This window comes from Phoca vitulina, unplaced genomic scaffold (genome assembly GCF_004348235.1).
Source record: "Phoca vitulina isolate PV1807 unplaced genomic scaffold, GSC_HSeal_1.0 scaffold6, whole genome shotgun sequence".
NCBI lineage: Eukaryota > Metazoa > Chordata > Mammalia > Carnivora > Phocidae > Phoca > Phoca vitulina.
Genome location: NW_022589709.1, coordinates 68,651,724 through 68,663,934, shown reverse-complemented (window position 1 = coordinate 68,663,934; position 12,211 = coordinate 68,651,724). Strand labels below are relative to the sequence as shown.

At 47.0% G+C, this 12,211-nt stretch overlaps 2 protein-coding genes across 3 annotated transcripts in view; one reads left to right on the top strand and one right to left on the bottom strand.

Moving 5' to 3' along the window:
• The window catches only part of STK32A (serine/threonine kinase 32A), a 125,327-nt gene extending 119,877 nt beyond the window's left edge, over positions 1 to 5,450 (top strand). Inside the window, exons 12-13 of the mRNA XM_032404427.1 lie at positions 1,616 to 1,680; positions 2,084 to 5,450. Coding sequence (XP_032260318.1) covers positions 1,616 to 1,680; positions 2,084 to 2,174 — 156 coding nt within the window. The 3' untranslated portion in view covers positions 2,175 to 5,450. The remainder of the gene's footprint in view (positions 1 to 1,615; positions 1,681 to 2,083) is intronic.
• A 2,688-nt stretch (positions 5,451 to 8,138) lies between these two features.
• The window catches only part of DPYSL3 (dihydropyrimidinase like 3), a 111,988-nt gene continuing 107,915 nt past the window's right edge, over positions 8,139 to 12,211 (bottom strand). For both annotated transcript variants that reach the window (XM_032404425.1, XM_032404426.1), the window contains exon 14: positions 8,139 to 11,431. In XM_032404425.1, coding sequence (XP_032260316.1) covers positions 11,343 to 11,431 — 89 coding nt within the window. In that variant the 3' untranslated portion in view covers positions 8,139 to 11,342. The remainder of the gene's footprint in view (positions 11,432 to 12,211) is intronic.

The window sequence follows — 12,211 nt, the reverse complement described above, 5'->3', positions numbered from 1 at the left end:
CAAAAGGCACAAACTTTCAGTTATAAGACAAATAAGCACCAGGCATGTCAAGTGCAACAGGATGGCTGCAGCTAACATTGCTTTACGGTCTAGAGAAAGGTGTTAAGACAGTAAATCCTACGAGTTCTCATCAAAAAGAAAAACCATTTTTTTCTTCTTTTTTAATCTATAGGACAGTAGAGGTTAACTGAACTTGTGGTGATTATTTCACAAGTCCTTATGCTGTATACCTTAAACTTATACAGGGCTGGGGCGCCAGGGTGGCTCAGTTGGTTAAGCGACTGCCTCCGGCTCACATGATCCTGGAGTCTCGGGATCGAGTCCCGCATCGGGCTCCTTGCTCAGGGGGGAGCCTGCTTCTCCCTCTGGCACTCCCCCCTCTCATGTGCTCTCTCTCTCATTCTCTCTCTTTCAAATAAATAAATAAATCTTTAAAAAAAAAAAACTTATACAGGGCTGTGTACCAATTATATCTCAATAAAACTAGGGGAAAAATAACAGTTCTAATAAAGATGTTTCTAGGAACACTATTTATAAGCCATATACTTTTATTTATATAAATATATGTTTTTTAAATAAAACTCTTGGGGTAAAACTGCTGCCAAGAAGCTCTATCAGATTGTATTTACCCCATAGTTTCATGTCTCCCATGACTGATACTAGAAACCCTCAAGGTTACAAATACCCCATTTTGAGAACAAGAGTAAGTGTAGCAGAGTCTTCTTTTTCTCCTTCGTCTTGCTCCCCTCCCCACTCCTCTGAAATGTCTTCTCCTTTCCATTTGCCTCTTCTATCACCTAAACATTCACACAGGAAAGAAAATTCTCTAGTACTTGAAGACTTACTATTTCCTAATTCCTAGATTTTAAAAAAATGAATGAATAAATAAATATTTTTTCCTCAGGGAATATTTTTTTCATCAGAAGTCATTTGGAAGTATTTTATTGCAGACATGTAAAACGTTTGATCTGGGTCTGACACTGTCCTGGGCCTGATGATTATCACCATTTTGAGGTTAAATTTTCTCATTATGATGGAGAAGTCATCAAGAGATGTTGAAAGCTGGATAGCACAAAGTCAAAGCAAATGTTTTGCATGTCTGTGAGAAAGTCACAAATATTTTGCTCACTGTGCCTGAGGTATAGTTACTCAACCCCAGTACAGTTGTTGAGGGGAACATTCCCCCAGAACTCAGTGTTTCCAGGCTGTTCATTAAATCCAAGTAGAACCTCTCAACCTTTCACAGGAGGGCCAGGAGATGACTGGTGAGTAGGTAACCGGCTCAATGAACCCGCATCTCCACCCACCTCGAAGCCGTTGTCTCTTCATGGGCTGAGAGGCTGAAATGCATCAAGCTCATAAACCATAACCCACATCTTCCTTGCTGTGGGGAGCACAGCGGACATGTTTGTCCTCTGGCAGTTTTTTCCTTATTTGCTCCCCTATTCCTCTATTTGGGTCTTCTGCCACACATTTTCAGATAGTGTCCATTTGGAAGATACACTGGCGCTTCTGAGATCTGAGCCAGTGAACAGACAGGAGGTTGTTTGAGGATCCCCACTGGTCCGCTAACTGCATCTCTCTCCCCCTCCACTCCCACCTGTTCCCCCAGAAGATGTGCCTTCTTCAAGAGCATCTGGAGTCTGTCCGGAAGGAGTTCATCATTTTCAACAGAGAAAAGTAAGTAAGCCCTGGTTCAACAGCAGCCCAGCAGATGATGGAGGAACAGAGCCTTAACAGATTTTTTTTAACATTTTTTAATTTTGTCTCACATCAAAAATGATACCTATCCATAATAGAAAAATTGGAAAATTCAGAAGCCTTCCCCCACACACACACCCCGTATGAGATTTCAAAAATTGCAATAGGTAAATTAGCTCAGCATCAAGTTTCTGTTTCAGGGAAGGACAGAGGAATGGCTCTAAAACAGTTAAAATCAGTGACATGTTTAAAATGGTTTCCTTGGCTCGTGCCACTTTCTAATTGTGGGGCTTAATTCTGTCATTTCAAAGTTTAAATCATTTCTTTTTCTTTTCAACAATAAGCCCTGGTTGTTGTTGTTGTTTTCTTTTTTTCCTTTAAGAGTAAAACGGGACTTAAATAAAAGACCGGCTAATCTAGCCTTGGAACAAACCAAAGACCCACAAGAGGAGAATGACCAGAATAAGGAGTGAAATCCTCCACATCTTCTGCTTGGGACCTTTCCTGCCACCTCAGGGCAGGAACTTCCTGCCCACCCGTGCCAGGAATTGCTGACTGTAGTTCTCAGCTCTCCACACCTCATACACCCTAGAAAATGTGTATGAACGCCTTGGAGGAGGCAGCATGACAGAGGCCGACAGTCCCGGGTCTCTGGGATCTTGTTTCACCACGAATTAACTATGTGTCCTTGAGCAAGTCACTTCCCCCTGGTGTCTGCTTCGGGTCATTCATCCACGATGAGAGGGTTATACTAGCGGAGCTCTGTTCTCCCTTTCTACTGTTCCCATTCTGTTATTCCACACAGCCTTTCTCTTTATTTTCAAAGGAATATTTAGATGTAGATTTATTTTTCCACTCATCCTAACTACACTGTGACAAATGCACAGATGGACACTGATGGGTGGGGGATGACTGCGTGAGGCTCTTCAGAGCTAGAGAATTTCAGAAAGAGGTCAGGATGCCCCAATCTGATTGAAGAGGGAGAAGGAATTCAATCAGGAAGCAATGAATGGGAGTGGATTGGAAGTAATGCAGATTTCTGAGGGCTTCCAGTGGCGTTCTGGTCAGCGCACCCTGTCAGCTCGGGTCAGCCAGCAAGAGCCCGGGGAGCACGTCGTTCCCATGGCCCTTGGACAGTGACGTAAAGCTGGGCAGCCGAAACTGGTGATGATCAGTAAATACCGGCAATATTTACACCATGGAAATGGGCAAATGTTTCACATCAGGGCTTTTCAGCTGTGAAGCAGTTATTAGCATACTGCTCACCTTCTTCTAGTAACTACGTTCCTTGAGAGCGAATTGTCCTCTTATCAGAGACCCGTGTCTGGAGAGGATCGGAAAATAATACTGTCACATTGAGACCATGTCCCCCTCGTAGTAGTCAAGTTCTCCCTTACTTGTACAGGGGTTATAGTCTGAGTAGAATGGGAGGTGAATTTGGAAGAGAGTAAAATTTACACTTGGAAACTCCCTTAAATTACCCAAACCATGGTTGGTATCTTTTCTAGGCGAAGCCCGGTGCAGTGAGCAATGAAACAAATCATCATTTGGGGCTTTGATTTTTGTCTTTTATTTTTGGTCTCATTTTTGGCCGGTATCAGATGAACCAAAATGTGGAACCGATTATATATGCTTTTATAGACTGGAATAACAGAACTTAGGGATGCCGCTCAGATCACCTGAGCCTTGTCCTTACAGACAGGAAGGGCCTTGCCAAGATGGCAGAGAGCAGGCAACAGGGAAGACCAGACAGAGAAAACAGGCCGAAGTAACAGATCCCACACCTGCCACACCAGACATCCAAGGAAGGAAGCAGCACTCGGGCAATTAAACACGGGTAGGAAGCCAATGCTGGATTTTAACTTGGCCTCCAGGATTTTCTCCTCCCCGAGTTAACAGGCCCAGGATTTCTGGCAGAGCTGTGAACAGTGCCTCTCTACTTTAAGAGCAACCATATTTTTGTTAAGAATTAAAACCAGCTCTTTCCTTCTGTTTGATTCTGGTTTTCTACATTTCCTACATATTATTTGCCCGTGCTATTTTGCTTTTCTCCAAACACTATAAACTAGGAACTGGCCCTGACTCTGTTTCTGATTATATATGAAAAGAGCAAGGGGAAGGTGACCCGCTTCTGTTCCAGGTTGGTAACCCCAGGAGTGTCAGGGATCACTAGCATGTTTAGCAACTGGCAGCTTTCATGCGTTTTGACTCAAGTCCTGATGCGCTGTGGACGTCTCTCTCCAGTCACCTGGTGTCTCCTCTTGCTGTGACCTTGCGTGTATCATCACAGAGGAAAGACTTCGGCAAACACTTGCCACAGGACAATGGGATCAGGAGGCTCTCCATGGGGAAGGGAGCCAGCCATCTGTGTCATTTCACATCTGTACAACGTATAACAGGATGGGAACCCCCTACCGTCTCTGTAGCGTGAACCCCTAGTTTTTATTTCCGGTGAGTTCCTGCTGTGCCCGAGGCACCTCTGTGGACATTCAGGAACCGTGGACACACCTAGACAGCACAGCCTCAGAGTGGTAAGATGGGTTTTCAGTCCTAATCAGGTTACAGACCCACCATGTGTTTCCAGTTAGAAATGAAAAAGCATTGCATCTAGAGTGCAGAACAACTGATTATAAGCACCTCCCACCACCACACATTTTAAACATTAGGAGAAGAAGTTTTCCAAAAACCAGAAGGAGGCCTAAATCTGTACCATGATTGCTAGATGTTGGTATCAGATTCTTTGGTTTTATTCCGTAACTTGGGCCCAAAGTTCCTATCCTAACCAGTTGGAACATGTCTCATCAATTAGATGTGTGAAAACCAGGGCTCAGGGCTCAGAATTTTAGAAAAGAAGCTGAGTATCGCAGCCCTTTGTCTGGTATTCGTACCATCTTCTTCTAACTGCTTCCTCCCTTACCTGCGTGGAGCATCTGAAAACTCGGAGCAAGACCAGAAGCATCCAGGTTATAATAACTCTTACCCTGCAGCAGAGACCCACCCCCTTGCATTCAGCGGCCCCTCGTGGCTGGGTGGGCACCTGAGCCCTGTAAGCCTGCCCACGCCCCGAACTCCATGGAAGTGAATGCCCCGCTAATGGCAAACACATCTCGAGGGCCGTGCTGGTTTTGGCTGGGGTCATTGCTAGGGCAGCACTGAATGCCCAGCAGCACAAAGCACTGCTAAATGAATTACGGTCATTAATTCGTAGTGAAGCTTCTTGTGATGGGAAAGTTTTAACCGGAAACAACGAGGCCGTAGATCATCATAGCTTCTCTAGATTGGATGGGCAAATACGGATGCTAACAGAGCCGTCAGGAAGCTGGGTTGCTGCTTTTGATGATGCAGTCATGCTAAGGCTTTCGTTCACCAGCCGAACGAAAAGGCGTGCAGCCCATCGTGTTTGTTTCAGTAGCCAGTCGTGCCTGCGTTGTCCACACAACATCCTGTTTCCTACTGTCTGCCTGTGATTGCTCTTTCTTACAAGCTCAGTGTGTCTGACTGACGTTAAACACTGATGTTCAAAATCCAAACTGCAGTGATCTGCGCTGTTGTGAGCACGCAGCCACGGGGTGGGAGACACAAGCTTCTGCTGATATGATGTAAATGTGCCTTGGTGTATTAAAATGTCTTCTGTATACAGTAAGCCACTGATCTTTCTTTGTCAGCTGTGCGTCACTGTTTGTCCTGGAGGTAGGGCTGTGGGTGCCCAAAGTCACCTGTTCCTACTTCCATTTCCCACTGTGAGAACTGTCCTTGACCAGGGACAAGCTGGTATTAGAGATGATGTTCTAGAACGGGTGGGATGCAGCACAATTTAACTGACCCACAAATAGAAGAACTAAAAGCCTGCCCCCTTAGCATTCACACCTTAGGGAGCACAGCCCAGAATTCCAGACTTTGCCCTTCACTCTGACCTTGTCCAAGACAGCCCGTGCCCCTCTTCTTCAGCATTGTGCCTTGCTACCCTTCAGCATCTTCGTCCTGCCCTATGCCATACACCAGAACAGCAGGTGGATGCTTCAAACCTGGGACAGGAGGGTCACGGGCAGCTCTGGATCCTTGTAGCTGGAAGCAACTTCCTTTTAGGCCCGCAGCAGCTTAGCAGCCAGTAGGCCAGCTGGTTCCCTGGGCTTATCCTGAAGTCAATAGGCTCTTGTAAGTCCTGTGGGCTCTGAAGTCCTAAATGCTGAGTGCCCTATTGTCCAGGCCATGTCAGGTGCCCTGCTTTGTTCCCAGTAGCCAACTGAGCGCACAGCAAGATCTAGAACTCCTGGTTCTGAAGAGTGACAGCCTGAAGTATGTGATCTCATTTTTGTCGACTGCTTTGGCCCTTACATCCCCCATTTCCTGCTCATGGTTGGTGTCCCTTTTGTGATGGCTTGATGGGAGCAGAGCCGATTCCAGAAAGTTCTTTGAAACCAGAGAGACCTTTTTATGCCTGCAGTACTCTCATCCCCCACCTGGTCAGGTGTGACTCAGTCCCGAACAGCTCTAGCCCCCAGTGGGGTGAAAGTCACTATGTCTGTTTCACCAACATTTTTTTTTTTTTTAAACACTGCTGCATCTCTTGTAAACCCTGCAACCTGAGTTCACTTCAGTTAAGCTTTGCCCATGCCCTTTAAACCCACCCTAATCCTAAGGAGAGCTCAGTTGCTGCCCTGGTCATGAGCTGGGACAGGTATTTCACCAATCCTGAGTTCAAGCTGCAAACTGAGACTATGGGTCAAACCTTGAACCTCAAACTGAAATAATCATGTGCTGAGAGTAGCTTTTGATGTTTTCTAAGCTTCGGTGTTAAAAGCTATCATCACTCTATGCCCCTGTACTGACAGCACTGTTCCACAGAAGCAAGAAGGGTTCATGACACATACAAGCAATTAATAAGAAAACAGCATCCTCTGATCCCCATCTCCAACTGCTCCAACCTACACACAGGCTCTTCACTGAGCAAAACACTCAGGCCCCGCAGGCTTGAGAAAGGTACCATGGCCATCTGCTGGTTTTGCCCACCCAGTATCCAAATCTGGTATCACAAATTGGTTGTTTTGGGTGTGATCCAGAGTCCTCAGGGTTCACGTGGCTCTGGGGCTGGGCACATGACCGGGGGCGCCCATCAGTCTCAGTGTCCTGGCCAGGGTACCTAGTCCTACGGTGAACACAGGTCCCAAGCCAGCCAACCAGAATCGGTCTCTTTGGTTGGACCTAGTGAGGGAGCCTCTCTCCTTCCCGAGTTGCTAGGCAGGCAGAATGAAGACGTGGGGACGCAGTGGCCAGTTCTGCTCCCACACCCATAAGTTTTCCAAAGAAGCAATTACTAAAAGCAAGCAGGGCTAAGAGATTTAGAGAAACCACGTTCTAGACCCAGCTATGCTTCAGTCAACCCAGTTCTATCCCTGAAGTTCTCATTACACCAGACTTTAAAATACCCTTTTCAAAAAAATTTTGTGCATACGGTAGTCTGCCATTTGCAATGAGAAGTATCCCATACAATATGAAAGTGGATCCAGGCGTGTTTCTCCAAAGAGAGTTTAGTATAATAGGTCACTGGGATTGTTAAAAAAGGATATAGAAGGGTTCAGCAGCCAAAAAGTTTGAGAACCTTGAATAGGACAAATTCTGAAAGGCTTAGAAGATTTCTCATAGCTTTTAATTTGATGATATGACCTTATAACTGTCAGAGGAGTAGCTTAGTGTAGCTTAGTAAATAATCCTTTCCAACATTCCTACACAACTTGGGATCAGTATGTTAAAGAATATACCTTGAGGGCTGCCTGTGTGGCTCAGTCGGTTAAGCCTTTGGCTCAGGTCCTGATCCCGGAGTCCTGGGATCAAGCCCAGAGGTGGGCTCCCTGCTCAGTGGGGAGTCTGCTTCTCCCTCCCCCTCGGCCTCCCCTCACCCCTGGCTCATGCTGTCTCTCTGGCTCTTTCTCTGGCTCTCTCTCAAAAAATAAATAAAATCTTAAAATAACTATATATATATATATATAAGATACATATATAATATATATATATATAGTTTGGAAAAAAAAAAGAATATACCTTGGAAAATGCTTAGTTTGAATTTTCTCAAAGTCCAGGCTTTTAGGGAAAGCAGAAAACCTTTAAGGAGAGGACAAAAAACAGATGAAAGAAACTCTGTCAGGATCTGTACTGGACTCAGCCAGACCTTATCTCAAATGGTGATGTGTTTTACATGAGATGATCCCCAGAAAAAACTTCAGTCATTCTAAGTTCTAATAACGGTCATCAAACTCTGTGGCCAAAACAAAAACTCAACCTCAACTGAGAAGATAGAAATCCCCCAGATTTCCTCAGGAAACCTCTTGTTTTCATCAAATCTGCCCCCCTCATTAAGCACGTCAGTTTTATTGTGCAATTTTCATACTGCAAGTGAAACGGCACGTCGCGTAGAGAAGAAGGCTGGACGACAACATCCGTAATTTCATAGTTATTTTAATAACCAGGTGTACATTAACAGTCACTTGATGAACTTTTCTTTAATCTCAGCTAAACTCAAAACACAGTTTTCTTCACGGTTCAAACCAAACAGCTCTTCACGTTCCGAGCTGCCTTACAGCTACCACAGATCACAGGGAGATTTACGGTCTGTTCATATTCACCAGACACAGAACTGAACACCCACACACCATTTTCCAAAGAGGGAACTTGTACAATGAATGCTGGCTGCCCGGGACAGCCCACGGGTATATCTGGGACTCAAGCTGGAGTTTTCCAGGGGGTAGGCCTGGGAAGCTTGTGGCTAGAACCAAGTTTGGTGGGGGCTGGGGGGGGCGGCTCATCCACCCTGTGGGGCAGGGCCTCTCAGGGTGAGTGCAAGTCCAGGCTTAGGATTAAGGCCTTTGCAGCAGAGCATGACTCTCTGGGTGTAGGCATGAGGAAAAAGGCCAAAGGGTGACTGGTCTTTGAAGAAAACCCATTTTCGGGATGACTACAACACTGCCATTTTTAGAAAACAGAAATAGAAGAAACACCTCTATGAGATTGGCTGATCTAACAATTCCACAAATACCTTCTCAACTACCCAAGATTATGGCCCTCCCAGAGAGAACCCCAGCTGACTGCCATCTGGATAAGGAATAATGTGAAACGGTTGCGGGGAAGCCAGGGCATCCTTAGAGAGGGGCCAGGCCAAGAGACGAGAGGGCAAAAGAAAGCTTGGGCAGGAGACGAAGGTCCAGCAAGCCCTCCCACACGTGGACGAGATGCTGTGAATTCTGAGAGAGCTGTGACTTGCATCATGTTCTCTTCCTAAGCCCTGTGTAGAGGGAGGGCTCTTTGATGTGCCTTATGGAAGAGGACACATTTAAATATAAATTTTAACTCAAGTAACAAGGTACGAGAAATCAAAGTCAAGGAAAGAGAGGGAGTTTTCCTGCAATTCTTAGGAATCTCTGTGCTTGGGAAGTTACTCATAGTAAGTGAAGAAAGGGAGGCTTTCCCAGATCACGTTGCCCATGGTGAAGGCATTAGCGTTATTCCTACAGCATGGAAAGCTTGTGTAGGATACGAAGTGCTGGTTGAATGCTTCATTCAGCAGTCCCAGTGCAGTGCAGACGACCAATGTGGCCATGAAGGATTTATTGTCATGGCCTAGAGAGGTCATGGAGGGAGGAGCTGGGCTCTGGCTAGGAATCAAGAGCAGACGGTACACAAGAGGACGCGCCCACTAGTTTTTTGTCTTTTCCTCCACCTGGTGGTTGTGGCTGGTACTGCAACACATCCTACAGAACAGCCCAGCCAATGAGGTATATATATAGCTTAGACGCTTCAGATCTGGCAATCTCCCTCTGCCCGCAAAACTGTCATTCTGAGTTCTGCGACCGGCCCTCAGGTCTTTTGAGTTATAAATCAAGAGCTACATGCTCCCTTTAAGTTTCCTTTAAAATAAAGGCACCATGAAAAAGCCTTCAAATAGCAAGATTCCTTATTATGAGGAGAAATGATCATTTTCATGAATAGAACAGTAATTAGATGGCTAGGGGGGAGTCCTCTTCCTTGGCTATTTCCAAATTCCTTTTTAGCCATGCGTTGTTGTTCCCTTTTCTCTGGTCTTCAGCTGTCAGAGAGAACAGCTTCTCCTGAGCACCTGAAAGGTGTTTGACGCCTGCTCTCTTTCTTCCAAGTACCTAGTACACACGGTTAGGGTCCTACGGGCCGCATCCCCCAAGCACAGACATCTGATCCCAGGGTGAATGTACTTTTTCTGCCTCTGGACCTTAGTTCTACAGATCCTCATCTGGCTCAGAGAACTTGCTCCAACACTGAATTTTCACAAGTGGCAGGATGGGGAAATGGACATTGAGCTCCACGTCCGTTCTGGGCCACATCACACAAGGCTGCATGTCACTTCCACTCACCTTGGGAGGCTTTATAAGGAAACAAAAAGCTCCCCCAGAGGATGTGCTCAAAGAAGAGGAGACAGAGGGTTCAGGGCTGCAAAGCAGACCCATGGCCCCAGAATGTGCTCCCTCAGCTCCACAGACTAGCTTTCCCAAATCTTTGCTTGGCTCCCGTCTCAACTGAGATCACCTGTTCGGAGCAAAACTTAGAGAACACCTAAGCACTAAAAATCCTCTTCAATCACGGATGTGCCTGGATCTTGAGACGGAAAGAATCGGCTACTGACCGGCAGCAAGAGAAGCCCTTCCCGGGGCCCCACCGAGCCCCACCGAGGCTCGTCCTAACTTGGGACGCCGAACACACGCTGCTCTTCCCGGTTCACAAAGCCACGTGAATGCGAGGGGATCTCTAACATGTGCTTTGAGGAAGGTGTGTGAGCATGGCTGCCCCCACCCCGAGGGCCTGTTGTTAAAGAGCACCAAAGAGGCAGGCAGGACAGAGGAGAAGAGGGCTTTCCTCTCTCCTCTCTTCCTTCCCAGCCCAGGAAAGAGGAGAATTTGAAAGCAACACTGAGAAAGAGGCCCCACCAAACACTGGCACGATCAAGCAGGTGAAAGTAATGGTTGGGTTTTGGTGTTTTAATAAAATGTTCAAAGGAATAAAATCTAGGAGGGGATGTGACAAAGTCTGGAACCTGAAGACTGCCTGCCTTCTCCACAGACCCCTGGGGACCGTGATGAAGGGACGGGCTGCCCCAAGTAGCCATCTTCCGTGGAAACAAACGTGCTTCGTCAACACAATACACAAGCCCCCTTATGCTCACCCACCCACCCGCCTCCCCGTCCACGCCCTACCCCAGCCCCTCTGAGCCTTCTGCCTCACTCTGGGCTCCCACCACCCCCTCACCCCAAATAACCGCGTCCCTTTTGTTGATTTTCCTGGCATCCCAGCTTTGTCTGTCCCCTTGTCATAAAATGCAGCACTACACACGCTCTCAACACTATATAGCAGACTTTACCTTAGTAGCCTGTCTGATTGCATGCACGTAAATGCGGGGAGGCAGGGTCAAACCAATCAAGGCTATGCATGAACAGAAAACAAAGCAATATTCGTAAAGCTAGGCAAGCGAGTGTAGCATTGGAGAAACATAAGGCTTGAGGCTTATTGATTCTTTAGATCGCAACTGTTTGGATTCGCTTTCCTTCTTAAATATTGGTGTACCATTTTGGCTTCAAAAAAATCTCTTCTTGCTTCTGCCCCTCTCTTTGGGGAGGGGTCGCTTAACTCAGGGACGTGATGTTAGAACGGCCTCCGGGGGGTGCCACGATGCGCTTGCTGGCTGAGCGGACCCCCTCATCCACTTGGGTGCCTGCAGTTGGCAATGCATTCCCAGGAAGAGAAAAGGGAGAGCGCAAGAGAGAAACTGGATTAATTTACACAGTGTCAGACGGCAAGCGCCTCCCTGGCCTCATCTCCCAAGAAATTCCATTCCAGTCCTGTCAAGCATTCCAGGCGTTTCATATCCGCCCTCCTGGGGAACGCCCATCTCCGCCAGGAAAAGCCAGGTTCTCATCTAGATACCATCGGACCCTCAGCATCATAAAAATGATAATAAAAACAAGGCCGGTGATCTGAGAAACAGCCGCTTACATTCACCGCGACAAGCAATGTTTCAAGTGCCCCTCAGACACCTCACCCGATCCTCACCACTATCCTAGGAGGGAGCTACTGTGATTGTTCCCATTGAACAGAGGCAGTGACTGAGGCTGAGAGAGCTTAGGGAACCTGACCCGGGTCTCACAACCTGGCCCGGTGCTGGTCAGGCCCCTGCAGGCTCAGCACGGAAGGAAGCGCTCACGAGTGCGCTTACGTCCATTCACAGAGGAGCTGTGACATGTTAGGGAGGAGGTCAGCCAGGGAGCAATTCAAATGGCAAAAAAGACAAAAATTGCTTGCCACAATCATAATGTGACCTGTGTCAACGTCACCTCAAAACTTGCAGTCTTTTCCTTCTGCCTTCCTCCCCTGATCCTGTCCCCTCGGCTCTTTCCGGCTTCTGCCATTCCTGTTCCTCTTCCTTCCCTAGACCCGTTCCTCTTTACCTCTCCCTGTCCCTTCTGGGTGTCTGGCTCCCCTCACACTTAAATTG